The sequence below is a fragment of the Dermacentor albipictus genome, chromosome 2, assembly GCF_038994185.2.
Source record: "Dermacentor albipictus isolate Rhodes 1998 colony chromosome 2, USDA_Dalb.pri_finalv2, whole genome shotgun sequence".
NCBI lineage: Eukaryota > Metazoa > Arthropoda > Arachnida > Ixodida > Ixodidae > Dermacentor > Dermacentor albipictus.
Window position 1 is genome coordinate 20,764,056 of NC_091822.1, and position 23,070 is coordinate 20,787,125.

At 47.4% G+C, this 23,070-nt stretch overlaps 1 protein-coding gene across 11 annotated transcripts in view; it reads right to left on the bottom strand.

The window, feature by feature from the left end:
• LOC135897954 (neprilysin-1-like) overlaps nt 1–23,070 on the bottom strand; it is a 752,274-nt gene that overhangs the window by 536,088 nt on the left and 193,116 nt on the right. For all 11 annotated transcript variants that reach the window (XR_010563211.1, XR_010563210.1, XR_010563209.1 and 8 more), the window contains exons 8-9: nt 22,066–22,177; nt 15,744–15,857 (exon numbers count right to left, since the gene is read on the bottom strand). Coding sequence is in view for 8 of the 11 variants with exons in the window: in XM_065426667.1 (XP_065282739.1) it covers nt 15,744–15,857; nt 22,066–22,177 (226 nt within the window). In the remaining 3 variants the exon portion in view is untranslated. The remainder of the gene's footprint in view (nt 1–15,743; nt 15,858–22,065; nt 22,178–23,070) is intronic.

Genomic DNA, 23,070 nt, shown 5'->3' on the forward strand with positions numbered 1-23,070 from the left:
CCTCTAGGGCGAAGTACACGTTCCGTAACTTTTTCTGCTCGTCCCAATAATTGACGTCAGCCACACGATCAAAGTCGTCAAGCCAGTCTTCTACGTCCTCAAAAGGCTCACCATGGAACGGCCGCGGCCAGCGTGGCGTGTGGAGAACCAGCGACGCAGGAGGCTGTCCCGTACCGTACGTCTCCTGTGTCTGGCTTGCGGTTGTGGTGGACATCCTCGGCAGATCTTGCAGGCCGTATTCCGGAGGCAGTCTCTGAAGCCGTCGGCTTTTGCGTAGGTTGTCCACTTCCAGTTCCTGGGGGTCAGAGTACATAGACGCGTACCCAGCACGTCCACCAGTTTGTCACAGACAAAGCCACAAAGGACTTCGGTCGACGCAGGAGATCTCTTTATTGATCGCTGTCCTGGCATCTTCGTCGTTCTCTTCTTCTGCGAGCCACCCAACATGCCTAGCATGTGGCACCGAATTGCACCGTGTGGCTGTCAGCTGTGTCGAGGTTGTGGCAATATGCTTTCCAAAAAAGAACTATAACAACCGCGTCATTTACAAGGTGGGGAACAAGCCACCATTGGATATTAACAACCAATAAATAATGTTACGGAGATGTCGGTATAGAGGATTGTATGTACAACATATATGCAAATTGAGTCTGAGTAGTTAAGATGGCTGACTACCAACAGCACGCAGCAGCCAGCGTACCGCGAACTTCTTCCTCTCTTCGTTCATCCTTCCGTAACAGGACCCCCTGATGGTAAAGCCATCTCGGCCAGTGGTAGGCGAAGAATCACCAGCGAAGCATGGCTTCAGTCGCGAAACGTTGACCACGTAAACAGACGTCGGACTTGACGATGCATAAAACTGTAACGGCGCAATCTCGTTATTTGCGTTGTTAACTTGATGTAGGACTTCATAAGGCCCTCTGTAGCCAGAGAGGAGCTTCTGCAAGAGGCCACCCCGACGACATGGTGACCAAAGGAGCACCCAAGCACCTGGCGCGAGCTTAGCATCGCGACGGCACCAGTCATAACGCTCTTTATGTATATTCTGCGAGGCTAATAAACGAGATCACGCGACTTGACGTGCCATGTGAGCGCGATCGATGACTTCACGGGCGTACTCAGTTGCAACACGTGGCACAGACGGGAAGGTGGTGTCAAACGGCAATGCGGGGTCACGACCATACAAAAGATAAAAAGATGAATATCCTGTTGTGTCATGTGGGCACGAGTTAAAGGCGAACGTCACGCAGGCCAGCGTGGCGTCCCAGTCGCGGAGATCGTTGGAGACGCACATCGACAGCACCTCTCTGATCGTTCGGTTTAGACGTTCCGTAAGACCTTTCGTAGGAAGGTGGTAGACGGTAGAAAGCTTGTTCTGAGGGGCACGATAGCGGAGGAGGTCATCGACAACACAAGACAAGAATGAGCGGCCGCGGTCTGTAACTGTGAAGGTACACCGTGGTGGAGAATGACGTCGTGGAGGAGAAAATCGGCGACGTCTGTTGCACAACTAGTCGGCAACGCCTTTATTATTGCGTAGCGTGTCGCGTAATCAGTAGCGACGGTGCTCCGCTCATTCCCTCTAGTCGTCGTTGGAAAAGGGCCAAGCAGGTGAAGGCCTACGCGAAAGAACGGTTCAGAGGGAATTTCAACTGGATGGAGTCATCCGACAGGTGGCAGGGGAGGATTCTTCCGGCGCTGACACAATTCGCAAGTTGCGACATAACGACGCACGGAGCGGTAGGTACCCAGCCAGAAGAACCGGCGTTGTACATGGTCGTATGTTCGCAAAGCGCTATGGTGTCCCACCGTCGGTGCATCGTGAAGTTGTTTGAGAGCGACGGATTGCACATGACGAGGAAGGACAAGCAGCAACCAAGGGACGTCAGAGTTTTTATTGCGGCGGTAGAGGATGCCGTCTTGCAGAACGAACACGCGTCGCGTGGCGTCAGTGCTGCCAGATTGCACTCCGGCGATGATGGATTGTAAGGGTTCGTCGCTTTGTTGGTCAGCGCGCATGTCGGTCATGCCAGTAAAAGCCATCACGCAGGGCACCGGATCATGCGCAGCAGGATCAGGGGGATCCACGGGGTTACGAGAGAGGCAGTCAGCGTCCTTGTGCAGACGTCCAGCCTTAAAGTCCACAACAAACGAAAATTCCTGGAGCCGCAATGCCTAGCGACCAAGCTGTCCTGTCGGCTCCCGGAGGGAAGACAGCCAGCAGAGTGCGTGGCGGTCTGTAGCGAATGAACACGTGCGGCCGTACAAATGCGGCCGGATCATGGCGACAGCCCAAACTAAAGCCAAACACTCCCGCTCGGCAACGGAGTAATTTCTCTCGGCAAGTGACAGCAGGCGGCTGGCGTAAGCTATCACGCACTCCGTACCATTCTGTTGCTGGGCGACAACAGCGCCGATGTCATGGCCGTTTGCGTCAGTGTGTACTTTGGTCGGTGCAGATGGATCAAAGTAGGCAAGTGTGGGAGGGTTGGTCAGAAATCCGACAAGAGCGGCGTATGCGTGAGCCTGCTCCGGGCCCCATGAGAATGGCGTGTTCTTCTTTACAAGATCTGTGAGGGGCTGAGCAACGTGGATGAAGTTTTTGACGAAACGGCGAAAGTAGGAAAGAGCACAGGCCGACGAAGCGGCGCACGCCAGAAGCAGAACGTGGCACAGGGAAACTGCGCATGGCGCCAACATTTTCCGAATCTGGTAGGACACCGGATGCCTCAACGAGGTGTCCCAGCACGGTAATCTGATGGTGCCCAAACTGACACTTCGTGGAGTTCAGTTGCAGGCAGGCTTTTCGAAAGACCGCAACAATGGCAGCGAGTCGGGCAAGGTGTCTGCCGAACGTGGGAGAAAAGCCAATAACGTCGTCAAGGTAACAAAGACAGGTGGTCCATTTTTAGCCCCGCAGAAGAGAGTCCATCATACCTACAAATATCGCAGGAGCACTGCATACGCCAAAGGGCACAACGTTGAACTGATATAAGCCATCTGGCGTGATGAAGGCCATCTTCTCGAAGTCCATTTCAACAACTGAAATTTGTCAGTAGCCGTATCGAAGCTCGATGGACGAGAAGTATTTAGCACCGTCCGTGCGAGCTGTCCAAGGCTTCATCGATGCATGGTAGTGGGTAGACGTTTTTCGCATGATTTTGTTTAAGTAGCGATAATCGACGCAAAAACGCCGGGTGCCATCTTTATTTTTTCACAAGGACGATAGGAGAAGCCCAACAACTGGCTGATGGCTCGATGACCCCTTTGTGGAACATTTTGTCCACTTCTGATTGGATGATTCTACATTCAGCTCGCGATACACGATAGGGATGCCGACAAATAGGATTCGTGTCTCCAGTGTTTATACGGTGCTGAACAACAGATGTTTAGCCTAAAGGCCTGTCGCCGAAATCAAAGATGTCACTGCACGATTCAAACAGGAGATGTATGTCCGTGGCCTGTGCAGAGGTGAGGTCAGGTGAAATCATTTTCGCGAAGTCATCCATTAAGGAACCACAGCTGTGAGCTGCAAGCGGCGCTAATAAAGCACTCTCGGCATTCAGACTCTCTATCTCCAATTCGGAACCACTAGAAACACTGGCCAAGAACATGCCGGGCGGAATCACTTGAAGGCACAGGCTGAAATTCAGAAGCGGTAGAACGACGTCGTTATTAGTAACCTTGACCAGCGTATGCGGTACAGCAACGTTCCGGTTCAAATCACGTCGACAATGGGGCGAAGCACATGTTCGCCGTCACCAACCTGTGGCTGGGTGGTCAAAGTGACATAAATAGCTGCCTCGGGTGACAGACCCACATCGTGAAGCGAGCACAAGTGTGGTGGGGTGGTGCTCGGAGCATTGGCCAGTTGAGGAAATTCTAACGTAAGAACGCCGGCCGCGCAGTCGATGAGAGCAGAATGAATATATAAAAAGGCCTATCGAAGGATAGCGTCGTGAGGGCAGTCGTCGATCACAGCAAAGAGAACGGAAGTAGCGCGTCCGGCGATAACTAAATGCGCAGTACACATTCCAAGAACAACCAGCACGCCGCCGTCGGCCACGCGAAGCACTCGGGCACCTGCTGGGGTGTGGACCTTTTTTTTAAACGTCTACGTAGGCTAGCACTCATCCCAAATACGTGGGCTCCAGTGTCGACGAGTGCTTGGACAGCTACACCGTCTATTTTAACGCCAGTTACACCTCTCCTTGGGGGCACAGAGGATTTGCTGCAGTAGTCGGCAATGCGGCACCACCTCCGAGGGCTGCCTTTCCTAGTTTTCCGAAAGGGTGCGGCCAAAAGCCACATGGCACGAAAGGCGACGTGGCTACGGCAAACGGGAAGATGGGCGATGTGGTTGCGGTAAACGAGACTGGTGTCCACGCGGCCATGGTGAGCGGCAGTACCACGTGTTCCTAGCAGAGTTGTCGGCGCTGTTAGACTCGGCGGTGGGCGATACATTGCGGGCATTTTCATAAAAACGGCTCACGTTGGTCGGCGTGCGAGGGGTTGAGGGCCACGAGCGGCGACAGTATCGGGTGACAAGACCAATGCGGCGACAAGTGAAACATATCGGCTGGTCGTCCGCAGTTCTCCACTCAGTCGAGTTCCGATGACGCGGAAAGCACCGGGGTGGAGCGAGAATAGTAGAAGCGCGTTCGTTAGCTCTGGGATGGGTGACTGCACACACAGAATTTAAACCAATGTTTTCAAGTTCATGGCGAACTATATCTTGTATGAGGGGAACTGAAAATGCGCTAGCATCAGGGCTACGCGAACAAAAGCTGCAGGTGCCATCGCATCCAGTTCCCGTCTAACGATTTGCACCACGTCCTCTGATGGCGACGCATGCTGCTGTGTGGGTTGATCTTTACACGTCGACATTGCGGCAGTATTGGGAAGTGTGATGAATGGTTGCAAGATCATTCGGCTTTTGACCTGCTCGAATTGTCGGCACTCCTTAATGATTGCATCAACTGCAGAGCAGCTTTTGCACATGAGCAGATTGCTGCAATCGCACCGCTGGCACGAGTTGTTGCACCTGGGTCGCAAGCCCCAAGGGTAGCATTGGCCTGGCGGCCTGGGGCACAACTGGAATCATCCGAAGGTCCTGGCAAAGCATGAGTCGACTTCTAACAGAACAACTTGCTTATTCTAGCATCGCAAAGGAGCGGCCGGTCAGGTCAACCGAAGAGGAGAGACGGGAGAGCACGTTACTCGACAGAAGGAATCGGAGCCTCTCTCTTGGCGTCCGGGAACAGCTGCTTTTATACTCTCGGAGTTGAGGGCAAGAAGGAACGTCTCGGGATGAGGCCATGTGACCGCGGCGCTCTGGCATGTTGAGACTAGAAGGTGACGCATCGGCCGGGCCGGCGCCGGTCAGACCTCCCCGCTTCACACTTGGGGAGCTCCTCTCCCCGGCTGCCGCGCTTTGACAAGCTTGGGCACCAACATGCATACACGCACACACGCACACACTAATACACGTGGCATTGAAACATGCCTGGGCGCGCTTGGCGGGGAGGCGTTGCGGCAGCGCTGAATGGGCCAAAATGTCCGCCACTTTGAACGAAGCCCCGGCGTCCGTTGCATCCGCGCTGGCTATACCGCGCGTCGTAGGCGAAACGTAACAGACCGCCCCGCCGGGGGAAGGAGATCCCGATGGTCAGGGGACTGCATCCGCTGTCCGGAGGGATGTCGCTCGATGATGCTCATAACCGAAGTCGGTCGGGCCTCGGCGTTTCTTGAGCGCAGCGCACAGAGAAAGCCTCGTTCTCACGATCAGGTTCACACAGGACACTGCAAAGTGACTTCGGGACAGTTGCCATTTTTCTCTCGTTCCCAGCAAGCGTTAGAACTACGCCGAAACTTAACCACTCAGTCAGAAAGCACGACACAATCCTCACTAAGCCATGCCAGGCTCTTTCCCCTTTTCTACTACTGCCTAGTTCCTTACAGTTGTCTAGCAGCACTCAGAACGCGTCCACAAATTTGAAAATTGCACTAGAAAGCACGTCATCACTTTGAAACACTAAACAAAAGCAATATGTTAAAAATCCTGCCTCAGGAAGAAAAACCTCAGTAACAAACAACTCTGAGGCTGATTCCTACGTCAGGGGCTTGGACTTAAGCCATCGGCGTTACCGTTGAGACTCCCCTTTTTGTAACGCACATCAAATGAATACATGTTGCATAGCGAGGCTCCAGCGCAGGAGGCGGCCATTTGTGGAAGAGATGGTCTGCAGCCATTGGAGAGGGCAGTGATCCGTCTCGAAGTATGCGACGCGGAGATCGAAGCGAGCGACCGTACACCAGCTCAGCTGGCGAAAACCCCGTAGCTGCATGCGGCGCGGTCCTCAATGCAAACATCACCCTAGGCAGACACAGCTCCCAGTCAGTTTGTTCAAACCACAATGCTCTCAACACGCACTTCATGACGGAGTGGAGCTTCTCAACGGAATTCGGCTGTGGGTGGTACACTGACCTGTGTAACAGCTTTACCCCGCACATTTCGAGAAAGGCTGTCGTCAAAGCGCTAGTAAGCACTGTGCCCTGATGTGACTGGATTTCCGCAGGAAACCCAACTCGCGCAAATATGGACAGTAGTGCATTGACTATCTCAACTGAGCTGAGTTCTTTAAGCGGCACTGCTTCAGGGAACTTCAGGGAACGGCACTTTAAGCACTTTAAGCGGCACTGCTTCAGGGAACGGCACTGCACAACTTTGTCGCTGGGCAAATCACAGTCAAAATGGGTCTTTACCCCGCGGTTGTTACCGGCAGAAGTCCCACTGTGTCAATAGCGAGCCGTCTAAAAGGCTCCGTAATGATAGGTACCAACTTCAACGGCGCCCTCGATTTGTCCCCTGGTTTGCCCACCCCCTGACAGGTGTCACATGTCCTCACAAAGTGGTCTGCGTCCCGAAAATACCCTGGCCAATAGTACTCTTGCAAGAGACGGTCCTTAGTTTTCTTAGCTCCTAGGTGTCCGGACCACAAACCCCCATGCGACAAGCGCAACAGATCCTGACGGTAGCACTGAGGCACGATCAGCTGATCGAACTCCACTCCCCTGCGGTCTAGATACTTCCGGTACAGGACCCCACCTCTTTCCACAAAACGAGCATTTTTCTTGGCGATACTTTCCTTGACAATGGAGCGTATGTTTTCTAGGCTGCCATCCTTTTTTTGCTCGGCTATCAAAGCCGACCGGCTGACTTTTAGCAACCTATTAAGTCCGTCTGACGTAGGCGCGATGAGTAAATCTGCAGATAGCTCTTCTAACTTTCCCGTGTCGGGCGTTTCCTCTCCAGTATCTGGTGCCTTCAACGCTACAGGCTTAATTTTATTCAGTTCGGACGTGCCCTAAATATCAGCTTGCTGCGCCTCTGGCCCTTTCTCATTGTTCAACAATGTCGGCCCCGCAACTACCGCCTTTGCAGCGAGCTCCCGAACTTTCTCACGCAGGAGGGGATCGGACCTGTTCGAAAATAGTACGGGTACTGGGGGGCAGCATAGATGACACTGCGGCCTCCATCTCAAGCGCTCCGAAAGGTCCTTCAATAAGTACTTTTGCTACCGGCAGACACACGCTATGAGCTTCCACGGCTTGCTTGATCTATGCGCACTCACCCGTGAGCATATCGGGTTCTACGTAAGAGGGGTGAACTACATCCATTGTAGCTGCGGAATCGCGAAGCACTCGGCACTCTTTCCCGTTCCCGAGGAGGTCTCGCATGTAAGGCTCGAGAAGCTTCATGTTCTCGTCAGTGCTGCATAATGACAACAACACGACTTTTGTTTTTGTTTCTGGACACTGCGCCGAAAAGTGACCCGGCTTCTGACACGTATAACACACGCGCGGTTGCCTCGTCTCGAACTGCTTTCTGTGTTCGGCTTCGGCTGCCGCCGTCTCATTACGTTCGGTCGGACTGCTTTCACTCACATCCGCACTACGTGTGTCCCCCCTTGCTCTCATGGGTGTGAACTTCGGCCTCTCAAACTTGGAACCAAATTCACCCTTTTGACCATCCTTAGCTCCGCGAGCCCGACGCGTCACAAGCTCCTCGGCTAGCTCGGCGGCTTTAGCCACCATACTAACGTCTGGCCTATCCAAGACCCAGTACCACACGTTCTCAGGTAACCGGCTATAAAACTGTTCCAGCCCGAAACACTGCACAACTTTCTCGTGGTCACCAAACGCTTTCTCTTCTTTCAGCCACCCCTGCATGTTTGACATAAGCCTGTACGCAAACTCTGTATATGACTCAATTTTGCCTTTCTCATTTTCCCGAAACTTCCGACGGAACGCCTCCGCTAACAGCCTGTACTTTTTTAGCAGACTCGATTTCACTTTGTCGAAATCCTCTGCCTCCTCTCTCTTCAAGCGAGCGACTACGTCGGCCGCCTCGCCGGGTAACAAAGTGAGCAAGCACTGTGGCCACGTTTCCCGAGAGAACCCCTGCTTCTCGCACGTTCGCTCAAAGTTAACCAGGAATAAACCAATGTCCTCTCCAAGCTTAAACGGCCGCATCAGGTCAGTCATTTTGAACAATACTCGTTCTCCTGCACCATGTGCCTGACTTCCATTACGAGCGCGTTCCATCTCTATCTCGAGACGCTTCACTTCCAAAGCGTGTTGATGGTCGCGCTCCTGTTGCTCTCGCTCTTCCTCTTCTTTAAGTTCGCGCTCCTATTTCTCTTTCTGTTCTTTAAGTTCGCGCTCCTGTTTCTTTTTTTGCTCTTTAAGTTCGCGCTCCTGTCTTTTTGCCCTTTCCTCAATGGTCTCAAGGCATTCCGACAGCTCGTCATCCTCAGCTTCTAACTCAAGAATAGCCCTTAGCAGTTCTGGTTTTCTGAGTTTGTCTGAGACATCCAGACCCAACTCTCTTGCAAGCTCCAGCAATTTCGGTTTGCGCAACGACTTCAAATCCATGGCTGCTCTGATTGCTGCTTTCTCTACTGCCTACTATTGTCTTGCCGCAAACTAACCCGGCAGCAACGACAACCACAATTACCAGCTCTGTTTCTGACACTAACAAAAGCCTGGCAAAACTCAGAAGAAAGTCCCGCACTCGCCAAACCTCGCAGCCAAGAATTCAGCGCAGTCGTTCCGCTGCAGGCAACCAGTCATCACACAGGGCTCGTTGCACTGCTCCCGGATGGTCGTTGTGCTGCTCAGCATACAGTCAACTGCATATCTTCGCTGCTGGCCTCCATTGTCACGATCTCACCGCTGGCAGACAGTTGTTGCAATCGCACCGCTGGCACGAGTTGTTGCACCTGGGTCGTAAGCCCCAAGGGTAGCGTTGGCCTGGTGGCCTGGGGCACAACTGGAAGCATCCGAAGGTCCTGGCAAAGCATGAGTCGACTGCTAACAGAACAACTTGTTTATTCTAGCATCGCAAAAGAGCGGCCGGTCAGGTCAACCGAAGTGGAGAGGCGGGAGAGCACGTTACTTGACAGAAGAAATCGGAGCCGCTCTCTTGGCGTCCGGGGGCAGCTGCTTTTATACTCTCGGAGTTGAGGGCAAGAAGGAACGTCTCGGGATGAGGCCACGTGACGGCGGCGCTCGGGCATGTTGAGACTAGAAGGTGACGCATCCGCCGGGCCGGCACCGGTCACACCTCCCCGCTTCACACTTGGGGAGCTCCTCTCCCCGGCTGCCGCGCTTTGACAAGCGTGGGCACCAAGATGCACACACGCACACACGCACACATGAATACACGTGGCATTGAAACATGCCTGGACGCGCTTGGCGTGGAGGCGTTGCGGCAGCGCTGAACGGGCCAAAATGTCCGCCGCTTTGAACGAAGCCCCGGCGTCCGTTGCATCCGCGCCGGCTATACCGCGCGTCATAGGTGAAACGTAACAAGATTAAACGCGTCGTCAGCAATGCCCTTAAGCACATGCCCGACCTTCTCAGCTTCTGTCCTGTCATGATCGGCTTTACAACAAAGTGCCAGCACGTCCTGGATGTACGATACATAGGACTCCGTGGGGATTGGCACGGGAGGCGAGTTCCTGCTTTGCGGCAATTTTACGGCCGGCTGGTTTGATAAACAACATTGTCAATTTCTCTTTGCGTTGGGCCCAGCTGGTTAGCTGCTCTTCGTGGTTTTCGTACAGCACCTTCGCAGGTGCTGTAAGGTAGAACAATAGGTTAGCTAGCATAAGCGTAGGGTCCCATCTATTGAATGCACTCACGCGTTCGTACAAGGCCACCCACTCTACAACGTTGGCGCCATCGGTCCCGCAAAAAGTTCCAGGATCCTTGGGTTGCACAACGCCAACCGAAGGTGACAGCGACGTAGCATGCGACGGTGACGTAGGAGGTGGCAACGACATTTTTTCCTGAGTGCTCAACGACAGTCATGGTGCGGATGAAGACGCGACGGCCACTGCGGAGCTCCGTTTCCAGCTGTCGTACCCCGCATCTCTCACCAATATGTTACGGAGATGTTAGCAGTATATAACGATGTATCTACAATATATATACAAAATGAGTCTGAGTAAAGATGGCTCACCACCAACAGCACGCAGAAGCCAGCGTACCGCGATCTTCTTCTTGCTCTGTTCGTTCATCCTTCCGTAACAATAAGAACAACCCCATTGTTTGCAAGCGTAGAAAACAAGCCACTATTTAATCGTCGCCCAAAGCAATTAGAACCCCGTCATTCAGAAACTGAAAAATAAGCCAGCCTTTGATGACAGCCCCAAAAAGAATTAGAACATACACAGGTGGATCAAGCAAGCCAGTGTTAGATGCTCAATAAAAACATTAGATAAACCTCATCGTTCGCCTGCTCAGAAAGAAAGCCATGGGTGGATGTTAACAACCATAAAATTCAACATCGTCGTTGACCATCGCGGAAAACAAACCACCATTAAATGGTCACACAAAAAAATGACAATATCTCCTTCATTCATAGATTGCTAAAGCATGCCAGCTTGAAATGCTGGCGCAAAAGAATTAGAGCAAACTTATCATTCACAATCACAGAAGAGCAGCCACCATTAGACGTTCTTTTTCAACAGCTCAAAGGACAAGACGAGTGCACATCAGCGCTGTGTATGTTCACTCGTCTCGTCCATGTAATTTGTGTTGTTGAAAAATATGATGCACCAACATGCGCAAGCTTCAATACTGCCAACATTAGATGGTTACCCAAAAAAATTTGACGAACGCCATATTTTAGAAGCTCAGAAAGCAAGCCAGCAATACATGGTTAACAAAAATGAATTACACGAACTCCTGGTCCAGAAGCTGAGAAAACATGCTAGAATTAGATGGTGAAGAAAAGAAATACAGGAACAGCTTGGTTAAGAAGCTCAGCAATGAAGCAAGAATTTGATGATCCGTTAAAATGAATGTGAAGAACCTTGTCACACTCAGGCTGGGCAAACAGGCCAGCGTTAGATGCTTAACAAAAATTAGAACAACCTCATCATTCACAAGCTGAGAAAGTAAGCCAGCATCAGCTGGTAAAAAAAATTAGAACAACAACATTCACAAGCTGATTAATCAAGCTGTTTACCCCGAAATCATTAGAGGAACCTTGTAATTCACGACATAAGAGAACAAGCGAGCGTTACTTTCTTGCAATAAAGATTTAAGACTGCCTCCTCGTTCAAAAGCTTACAAAACAAGGCAGCATTAAATGGTCACCCCCATAAAAATGGAACCTTGTCATTCACAAGCTGAGAACACAAGCCACCGTCATATGCCCCCATAAAAGCATTGGAAGAGCCATGCAATCCACAAGCTGAGAAAGCAACCCAGCATTCGATGGTCGCATAAAAAGAAATAGAACCTCGTTTTTAACAAGGTGAGAAAGCAAGCCAACATTATATGGTCAGCCCAAAAAAATCTGAAGAAACGCGTAATTTACAAGCTGAGAAAATAAGGCCGCATTAGATGGTCACCCCCCCCCAAAAAAAAATAAACGAACGCCGTAATTCACAATCTCAGAAAGCAAACCAGCGTTAGATGCTCCCCCCATAAGAAACAAACGAACCTCGTCTTTCACAAGATGAGAAAACAAGTGAACTTGAGCTGGTCACCAAAAAAAGATACTGCAACGTCGTCACTCACAAGCTGAGGAAGCAAGCCACCATTAGATGTCAACAACTAAAAATTGTAGCAGCGTTATCGTTCACAAGCGACGAAAACAAGCCACCATTATATCGTCACCCAAAGCAATTTGACCCCGTTATTCAGAAACTGAGAAAGTAAGCCAGCCTTTGATGATCGCCCCAAAAATAATTAGCACATACACAGGCTGATCGAGCAAGCCAGCGTTAGATACTCAACAAAAGGAATTAGAACGACCTCATCGTTCAACAGCTCAGAAAGCAAGCCATGGGTCTATGTTAACAATCAAGAAATTAGAACAACACCATCGTTCACAAGCTAAGAAAACAAGCGATAAGGTGGAAGCTTGGTCAAGTTGGTGATTTAATATCGACATGTGTGCACAGCGCAAAGGCGAGGGCTTAAGTAAGAACACAGCCTGAAGGAAGAACATCGCCTGTGTTGTGTTCTTCCTTCAGTCCTCGTCATTGCGCTGTGCACACATGTCGTTATAGAAAACAAGCGACCATTTATTGCTCACCCAAAACAATCTGTAGAACCACGTAATACACAAGCTGGGAAACCAAGCCAGCGTTAGGTGGTCACCGACATAGATTTAGAACTTTGTCATTCAGAAGCTGAGAAAGAAGCAAGCATTAAATGTCAGCCTACCAAAACTTCAATTAATCGCATCTTTAACAAGATGAGAACACAAACCACCATTATATGGTCACTCATAAGGAATGAGAAGATCCCCTGCATTCAGAGGCTGGTAAAGCACATTCGTGTTGAATGCTCAACCAAAAAAAGTAAAACAACCTCATCATTCACAATCACAGGAAATCAGCCAACATCATATGGTCACAAAAAAAGAATTTGAAGAACCCCATCATTAGGAAGCTCAGAAAGCAAGCCAGGACTATAACTTTAGCAAAAAGCAATTAGACTAACACCTTATTCACAAGCTGAGAAAACATGCCAGCATTAGACAGTAAACCAAATAAAGATGAGAAGAACCCCATCGTTCAGAAGCTGAGAAACAAGCTAGCGTTAAATCTTAGCCCGACAAAAATTACAATAATCCCATCGTTCACAAGCTGAGAACACAAACCGCCATTAGATGTGCTCGCAAAAGAAACATCATCCCCGTCATTCCCAGGCTGCGAAAGCACGCCAGGGTTATATGCTCAAGAAAATAATTTGCCCAAGGCCATCGCTCACAATCACAGAAAAGTAGCCAACATTAGATGGTCACGCAAAAGGAATTCCAATAATGCCATCATACACAAGCTCAGAAAGCAAGCCAACATCAGAAGGTCACCAAAAAAGTCTTAGAGGAATTCTTTATACAAGGTAAGAAAACATGTCAGCATTAAACGGTCAGCCCCCCCCCCCCCCCCTCCCGAAAAAAAGTAGGCAAATCCCGTCTAGCCGAGGCTGAGAAAACAAACCAGCATTTCATGATCATCCCAAAAATAATTGAAAGAACCTTGTCATATACAGGCTGATCACGCAAGACATCGTTAGATGCTTACCAGAAAAAATAGAAAAACCTCATCATTCAGAAGATGAGAAAACACCCAGCGTTAGCTGGACACCTATAAAGGATAGACAGTTGGGCGAGTTGGTACGGTAACATGATCTTGGCTTGTAGCGCGAAGCGAACACGGACTGCTCGTTTCTGTGTCCGTGTTCGCTTCGCGCTACAAGCCAAGATCATGTCATCTATAAAGAATTAGAGCATGCCCTTCCATATCAACCTTTTCAAGCAAGACAACATTATATGCTCGCCAGAAAAGAATTAGAACAAGCTCATCACTCACAACCTGAGTACACAAGCAAACACGAAATGCTCACGAAGAAAAGGATAGAAGAACCATGTAATCCCCAATCTGAGAAAGCAAGCGAGCGTAAGTTGCATGCTAATGTAATCTTTTGATAACCTTTGTTCAGACACGTAACGACCACCTTCCTGTAAATATTTTCTCGAAGTCCTTTCTGTTTAACAAAAATCACCTTAGCTGCTAACAATCTTGTTTTACCGGTGAGATGAACTAATTATGGAATAAGCACATCACACTTTTCAGCACTAGCATTTTGGAATAACCACGCGTTCAATATTTATCTGTCTCTATGGTTACTTGCTTTAAAACGGGGAATTTTCTTGTGTTCTAGAGAGCAAACTTGTCATATACGTTGAATAATATTCTACTTGTTTTTGTCAAATTGATGCACATGAGTGCAGCTAATATTTGATGTATCTTTACGAGTTGCCTAATCACTGACGTATTTATTATTTAGTTTGCGCATTTTTTGATAATATGCCGGGTGTTCAAAACTAAACTTTATTGCTTTCTTAAAATTAGGCACTTGGAGGCACGCGGAGACCACCTGTGCAGATAACTTATGATGCCAGTGGGACATGATAAGTATCGCTGTCAGCAGCCGAATTAACTAAAATAGAAAATTATCTTTTTGTATGTTTGCATTCAAAAGGTAGCGGAAGAATTCCTCTAGATGTTTGTCGTGCAAGATGTCTTAGTCCACATTTTATTTATTGTTCGCCGGATTACGCAAGCAAGAGAGCTAGGGTCGGTGCGAAACTCCTCCCTGAGGTGACGCGGCTGTTGCCTGCGGTGTTTAGTCTGGCAATAGGGCGGAGGCATCGGCAAATATAACTATTCGCCTTCCACTCTCGGCTGGCGAAATCAAGATATGACAGCCCGGTGGGCCGTGTAGTTGTTGCTCTTGATTTTAATAAAAGATATGGTACTTGAATATAGGCAGTCACTTTATTTCCGTAGCCCAGGCAAGGGCCATGCCCGCTCGTCTAGGCAAGATTACGCATGCGCACTGCCCTCCGGCTTCTCCGTTCACGCCATTATCTCGGCATGGCAGCTGCCACCATTGTTACAGGCTGCGTGGTCTCCTGTTACGACAGCAGTTCTCAGTTCTTCGACTTCTTATTTCGCCAGCCGAGAGCGCAAGGGAAAAAGTTGCCTTTGCCGATGCCGCCGCCCCGATTTCACACTAAACGCTGTAGTCAACAACCGCATCACCTCAGGGAGGAACTTTGCGCCGATCCTAACTCTCTTGCATGCGTAATCACGCGAACGAAAATTAAATGCGGAGTCGGATATCTTGGAGCATAGACACGCAAGAACAATTCTTCCAACTGATACTGCACACAAAGATGAGTGTCTCTAACCTTTCAGAACAAACATACCCACCTACTGCAGTCAACAAAAAGTTAATTATTCAAATTTAGTGAATTGGTCTGCTGACAGCGATAATTCTCATCTCACTTTGTGTCCCTTGGCCGTATAACTTATCTGCGCAGGTGGTTTTCGCGTGCTTCCATTGCCTAATTTTGAGAAAACATTAGAGCCTAATTTTGAATATTCTGTAGCTATTCTAACTACAGGCACTCCCAACGCTGCTGTCCCCTCTAAATTTCCATTTCTTTCTTTTCTCGTTTTCATATTTGCTACACCTTCCTTTGGCCGGTAGGAGTTCCCCATACAAATTGAAGCTTTGGGATTTCCTCTTGAATGTTTCTCTAGGAATGTTCATCATCAAATAACCCAAATACACAGAAGCTGAAGTAGCCAAATATCTGTCTCTCTAAGAAACATGAAGATGTATGCATCATGAACGAGACTGATCACCTGGACTTGGATTCATCTGCTGTCTTTTTGAATATAGGTGGGGCTGGCGCCTTGGCGGCATCGGGTACTTCTTTGAAACCAGGTGAAGCAGAAGCTTTGCCGCTTTCTCCGGAGCTGCAAGATAGCGAGAACGCAAAGAAGCTGCTGTATAAAAGCTGCTATCAAAACACAATGTTATTTCCTCATAAATTATACCAAGACTTAGGACGGTCATTAAGGAAGAATCTGTAACAAGCATTTCACACCCCCTCGGGCAAAATCTACGTTGGCCCGTCAGGCTCGGTAGGCAACATTGGTCACCGCCCCAATAAACACCGGTGAGCACAGCTGCTCGGTGGTCAGTCATCGTTCATCACCACCACGCTGCGGAGCGTCCGTCTAACGGAGGGTGCCTCGAGCCCTCCTTCGTTCACGAAAGGAGGTATTCATTATCCGCATATTATTATGTTCTGCAACACCTACTAATAACTCTCTGCTATTCCTAGAGCCTATGCCACATTCCCCCACTGACTTGTCTCCAACCTGCTTCTTGCCTACCTTGGCATTAAAGTCGCCCATCAGTATAGTGTATTTTGTTTTGCCTTTACCCATCGCCGATTCCACGTCTTCATAGAAGCTTCAATTTGTACCTCTTATTGAGTTTCACAACAACGGTCACCCCAGAAAACATATAAGAACGCCGTCGTTCAGAAGCTCAGAAAGCAAGCCACCGCTATATAGTCACCTTAAAAAATTGCAACGCTATTTTTCCAGAACCTGTGAAACCAGCAATTTATAGATGGTAAGCCAAAAATAAATAATAAAAAAATAAAGTTGGTCACACAGAAAGGGCTAGAAGGACCCTTCATTCACAAGCTGAGAAATCAATCCAGTGTTAATTGCTGACCCTAAAAAATTTAGAGAAACCACGTAGTCGACTTCCTGTGAAAGCAAGCCAGCATAAGATGGCCGCCCAAAAAGAATTAGAAGAGTCCTGTCTTTCACAAACGAAGGAAATAAATGAATGTTATAGTGTCACCAAAAAAATATTGTAACAACCCCGTCATTGACAACCTGCGGAAGATAGTGACCGTGGCATTCTCCCCCCCCCCCCAAAAAAAAGGAAATTACAATGCCATTGTTCACACTATGTGAAAATAGGCCAGAATTAGATTGTAACCACAAAAAAATTGAACCCCGTAGTTAATAAGCTCAGAAAACAAATCAGCTGTAGATGCTCGCCAAAAAAAAACAGTTGCAACCCCGTCATTGTGAAGCTGAGAAAACAAGCTAGCTTTATATGTTCAACCCAAAAGAATAACAACAACCTCACTGATAACAATCAGATATAACTAGCCGCTATTAGGCGTTCACCCAAATACAATTTGAAGAACTCCATCAATCAGGAGCCTAAAAAGTAAGCTAGCAATAAATCGTCTCTCAAGAATAACGAGTCGAACTCGTCATTCACAAGCTGATAAAACACGCCAGCAGGATATGGTCACCCAAAAAGAAGCGAGAGAACTCCTTCATTCAGACGCTGAGAAAGCAAGCTAGAGTTGCATGTGCACTACCAAAAAATAAAATCTCTCCATCGACCAGAAGCTGAGAAAACAAGCCAGCATTGCATGGTCACGCAAAAAAATTGAAAGAACCCTTTCATTCATAAACTGAGAAAGCAAGTCGGCGTTAGGTGCTTACCGCTTACCTGATCGATCGCAGTCAGAAGGAGAAAGAAAGCACTTTATTTGCACTCGTGAGAGAGTGTGGGTGATTGGGGTGAGACGCAGCTCCCCCTTTCACCGTCTACCTCCCCCTCGACATCGGCCGGAATTAGTTGGCTTCCAGTGGCGGCCTGGGCTTGACCAATGACTTGTCCTTGGGCTCGTTCTTTCTGGCTACGGAGGGAGAATTCTCATGACTCTTTTTTCCCATCTAGACCGTTAGCGCTCTGCAAGCCCAGAGCATGTGATTTAGAGTCGCTATGCCTTGACAGTTTTAGCATTTCGAAGAGTGCACCTCAGGATGCCATTTGTGTAGGACATACGGGTTTGGGAAAGTACCCGTCTGCAGTTTTCGCCAGATTACTTCTTCCTTCTTAGTGAGAGATCTATGGAGGGGGGGGGGGAGGTTCTCCTGTCCATTCTATAGAGTTCTAGAACTTCTCTGTATGTGTTTAAGTTCTGTTTTTTGGACAGGGAGTAGTGTGCCTCCGCTGGGGTCCATTGTGTGAGTCCTCGGGCCACCTCGTTGGCGATCTCGTTGCCTGTGAGTCCACTGTGGGTGGGTGCCCATATTATTCGAATTAGGTCGTTGTGTGCGTTCTCCTCGCCTGCCTGCATAATTTTGCCGGCCTCTTTGGGCACCTTGCCGGCGTCATAGGCTTTCATTGCAGTTTTATAATCAGTGATAATTATTCTTATTCTGGTTGATGGGTTTGTGATTACCAGGGCAATCGCCGCCATCTCTGCCTCCTCTGGTGAAGAGTGTCTCACGCTACAGCTCGAAATTATCTCGCCTTTGTCACTCACTACTACTGCAGCGTAGTGCCCTCGGCTTCTTGAAATAATTTCAAGAAGCCGTCATTCACAGGATGAAAAAATAGGCCACCATTGTATGGTGACCCGAAAAGAATGAGAGCAACACCATCATTAACAAGCTGAGAAAGCAAGCCAGCGTTGGATGGTCACACAAAAAGAATAAGAACCCCGTCGTTCACAAGCTGAGAACGCAAGCCAGCGTTAGATGATCAGAGAAAACAAGAACTTCGTCTTTCCCAATGTGACAAACGAAGTGAGCGTTAAAAGCTTCCGGAAAAAAGAATTAGAGCAACCTCTTCATTCACATCCAGAGAGATGCAGCCAGCATTAGACGGTAACCCAAAAAGAATTTGAACAACCCCATTGTTCACAAGCTAAGAAAGCAATACAACAAAAGATGTTTGCCCCAAAGAATTATAACAACTTCATCGCTCACATGATTAGAAAACAAGCTACCATTAGACAGTCATCCAAAAAGAACTAGAAAAACCACGTCAATAAAAAGCTGAGAAAACTGGTTAGCCTTAAACACTAGCCAAAAAAGAAATATAACTGACCCGTCATTCTCAAGCTGAGAAAGCAAGCCAGCTCCGGATGCCCATGCAAAAAGAAAAAAAAGAAATCATATGCCATAGTTCACAAACTGCGAAATAAGGCCAGATTTAGATGGCACGCCACAAGAAATCGAACTCCATCATCTACAAGCGGAAAAAAACATGTGAGCTTTATACGTTCAACGAAAAATAATTATAACAACCCCGTCATTCGCACGCTGAGAAACCAAGCCACCATTACAAGCTGACCACCAAATGATTAGAGCGATGCCGTCATTGACAAGCGGGGAAACATGCCAGAATTACACGCTTGCACAAAAATATTTAGAAGAACTCGTCATTCACAAGCTGAGTTAGATGGTGACCTGAAGAGAACGAGAAGAATGTCATCATTCAGAAGCTGAGAAAGTAAGCCGGCTTTAGATGTTCCCCGAAAGAGATTAAAAGCAACGCCGATGTGTACAAGCTGAGAAAGCAAGTCAGCGTTAGATGGCGACCAAAAAAGTTACAACCCCGCCATTCACAAGTTGAGAAAGCAAGCGAGGATTAGGTGCTTAACCTAAAAAAATTACCATTCGCAAGAAACTCACAAAGTGAGAAAGAAACCAACGTTAGATGCGTACCCAGAAAGTACCGAACAACCTTATACTACAGGAGCTGAGATAACATGCCATCGTAAGATCGTCACTTAAAGAAGAATCACTTAAGATCGTCACTTAAGAAGAAGAAAAAGTCAGTAGCTTTGAAGCTAGCGAGCGTCAGATACTTAGCCCATAAGAACTGGAATGTCCCCATCGTTCAGAAGCGGAGAAACTATGCTAGCATTAGACGATCACTGTAAACTAATTCGACGAGTATCGTTATTCAGAAGTTCAGAAAGGACGCCTGCATTACTTGATTAGCGAAAAAGAAATAAAAGACCGCAGTTCCCCACAATCTAAACAAACAAGCCAGAATGCGATGGTCACTCAAAAAGAAGCGCTAGAACACGGTCATTCACAAGCTGAGGAAGCAAGTGATGGATAGATGCTTATCCCAATATAATTAAAAGAATTCCGTCATTCAGAAGCAGATAAAGCTAGCTAGTATTAGATCGTCACCTGTAAACAATAAGGAGAGCACCGTCATTCACAAACCCCGAAAGCAAGCCCACGTTAGATGAACGCACAAAAAAAAAAACTGAAGAACCCCGTCATCAACAAGCTGAGAACTGAAGCCAGCATTAGGTGCTGACCAAAAAAGAACTAGAACAACCTCATCATTGATAATCATAGAAGTGCACCCAAAATTTGATGGTCGCCCGAAATATTTGAAGAACCGCCTTATCACAAGCAGAGAAAGCAAGCCAACATTAGATGCTCGCAGAAAATGGAATTAGGCCAAGCTCATCATCAACAAGCGAAGAATGCAAGCCAGAATTAGATGCATTAGCCAAAACAAATTCCAAAAGCCTCATCATCCCTAAGCTGAAAAAAGAAGCCAGCATTGATGGTCATTGAAGAAGAATTAGAAGAACCTGTCATTCACAAGCTTAGGGAGCAAGCCAGTGTTGAATGATATCGCAAAAAGAACTAGAAGATACCTGCCATTCACAGGCTGGAAAACAAGCCAGAATTAGATGGCCCCAAAAAGACTTTGAAAAACCCCACCGTTCGCAAGCATAGAAAACAAGGCAGCGTTAGATGATCATTTAAAAAGAACTTAAAAAACTGTCATTCACTAGCTGAGAGCGCAAGCCAGCGTTAGATGCTCACACAAAAAGAAATATAAGAACCCCGCTGCTCCCAAGGTGAGAAACTTAGCCAGCATTTGATGGTCAACAGAAAAGAATTAGAACCACACCGTCATTCACACGCAGAAAAGGCAAGCCAGCGTTCGATGCTTACGCCAATAGAATTTAAAGAAACGCGTCAACCACAAGCTGAGGAAGCAAGCCAGGATTAGATGTAACCACGAAATGCATTGCTTGAACTCCATCATTCACACGCTGAGGAAGCTAGCCAGCGTTATATGTCATCCCAAAACTATTAAAACAACCTCATTGCTCACAAGGTGAGAACGCAAGCCAGCCTTAAACGGTCGCCAGAAAGAATAAGAAAAGTCAAGTCATTCTCAACCTGAGAAAGTAGGCCAGGTTTAGCTGATCACCCAAAGTGAATCGGAATAGCCCCATAATTAACAGTTTTGAGAAAGCAAGGCAGTGCTAGGTGATAACCCCCTCCCCCCGTAAAAAATTAGAGGAACCCCGTCATTCACAAGCTCCGAAAGTAAGCCATCGTTAGATTTTACCACAAAGAGAATTAGCAGAGCCCCATAATTGAGAAGCTCAAAAAGCAAGCCAGCTGGAGATGTTCACAACATTGGAATTACAAGAAGCGTGTCATTCTCAAGCTGCGAAAGCAAGCCAGCGTTATTAGATAGTCACCCAAAAAAGAATATGAAGAAACCAGTCATTCAAAAGTTGAAGAAGCAAGCTGGCCTGAGATGTTCACCCAAATAATTTGAAGAACCCTGTCATTCACAAGGTGAGGAAACCTTCCAGCGTGAGACGGTCGCCGAACATGAATCAGAACAGCCCCGTCATTCACAGGCGGAGAATGCAAACCAACTTTAAATATCACCCAAATACACTAAGAAGAATGCCATCATTGAAAATCTGAGACTACAAGCCCGCGTTAGAAGTTCACCGAAAGAATTACAAGAACACCATCATTCACAAGTTCAGAGAGCAAGCCAGCATTAGAGGCTTAGCCTGAAAGTTCTAGAATTACCTGATCGTTCGCAAGCTGAAAAACAAGCCCGCATTATATGGTCGCCCAAAAAGAATAACAAGAACTCCGTCCTTCACAAGCTGTGAACGCAAGCCAGCGTTAGATACACAGACCAAATGAATTAAAACAACCTCAACGTTCACAAGCTGTGGAAACAAGCCAGCCTTACACGGTAACCATAGAATAACGAAAGCATAATCCGCACTGACAAACTGAGATAGCAAGCCATATTTAAATGTTAACCCCCAAAATAGCTGTTAGCACACCGTCATTCACATGCTTAAAAAGACAGCTAACATTGGATGCTCCTTCAATATAAATCAGAAGACACCCTCGTTCACAAGCTGGGAGAGCAAGCTGGCAATAGATGGTCACCCAAAAACAAGAGTGACCCACTTGTCCGCGTAAGAAAAAGAAGTACACAATAAATCATTTTAGCGGCGAATCTTATATTTAATAAGGGCAATGAGAAACCTACCTTACGTCGGACTTTTCTTGAGTACTGGCTTCCTTGGACTGTCGAAAAGGACTTGCTTGTCTGGAGCCAGATCTCGCAGAAGGAGACTTCCAGCCAACTGGCACCTTTGTGTCTGCAAAGAATCGCACGTGGTGGATGATAGCAATGCAAATAATCAACGTCCAGCAAACCAGTCAACACCGTTTTCCTAATTGCGTACATAAACAAGTGACACAACATAAGCACTGAACACACTCATGAGTCGTGGAAATTCAATCTACTTCGAGCAAGTCAGATACGGTTATTTCAATATGCCTCATCGAACAATTCAGTTGAAGCACTTGTACTCACGCAAGTTATTCAATTCCATTGAATTTCATATTATGTCACGTCTTGCCATAAGAGAAAGACTCTAAAGGCTTCAATCGCCCCTCTTTTGCAACAAGTTCAATAGAAAAAAAGAATCATAAATAGAATATTCAGAGCTGCATACGAACGAACAGTGATGCAAATTGATGATAACCATGATGCAAGAAGATATATATTTCTTTCCATTAGAGGAGTTACTGAAACGAAAAAAATTACAACTTTTTAGCAACAAAGTGAATACCTAATAAACTGAACATTACAGAAACAATTCTGGCAATGCCCTATTGCAATTTTACATCCTGAAACAGATCGAGCAGAAATAATTGTTGAACAACTGATTCAGAGTACGTATAGATTCAAAGTGTTGCAGAACACCATAGTAATTCATACATTCTTTTTCTACGAATAGCTAGTAATACAGGATTGGTCAAAAACCGACTTTTGTAGTAATTAGATGCATCCGGAACATACGCTTTGATCCCTCTAGCTAAGCATACCTTCATGTTTATTCAGAATAAGCGTAGTTAGATAATGTACGGCCCGTTTTCCGTAATTTAATCTGACTTGAAGAAGCCGACGTTACATTTTCATAATTTATCTGTTAAACTTTTACTAGTAATGCATTCTTTAAAACCATTTGCATTGTGCACATGATGC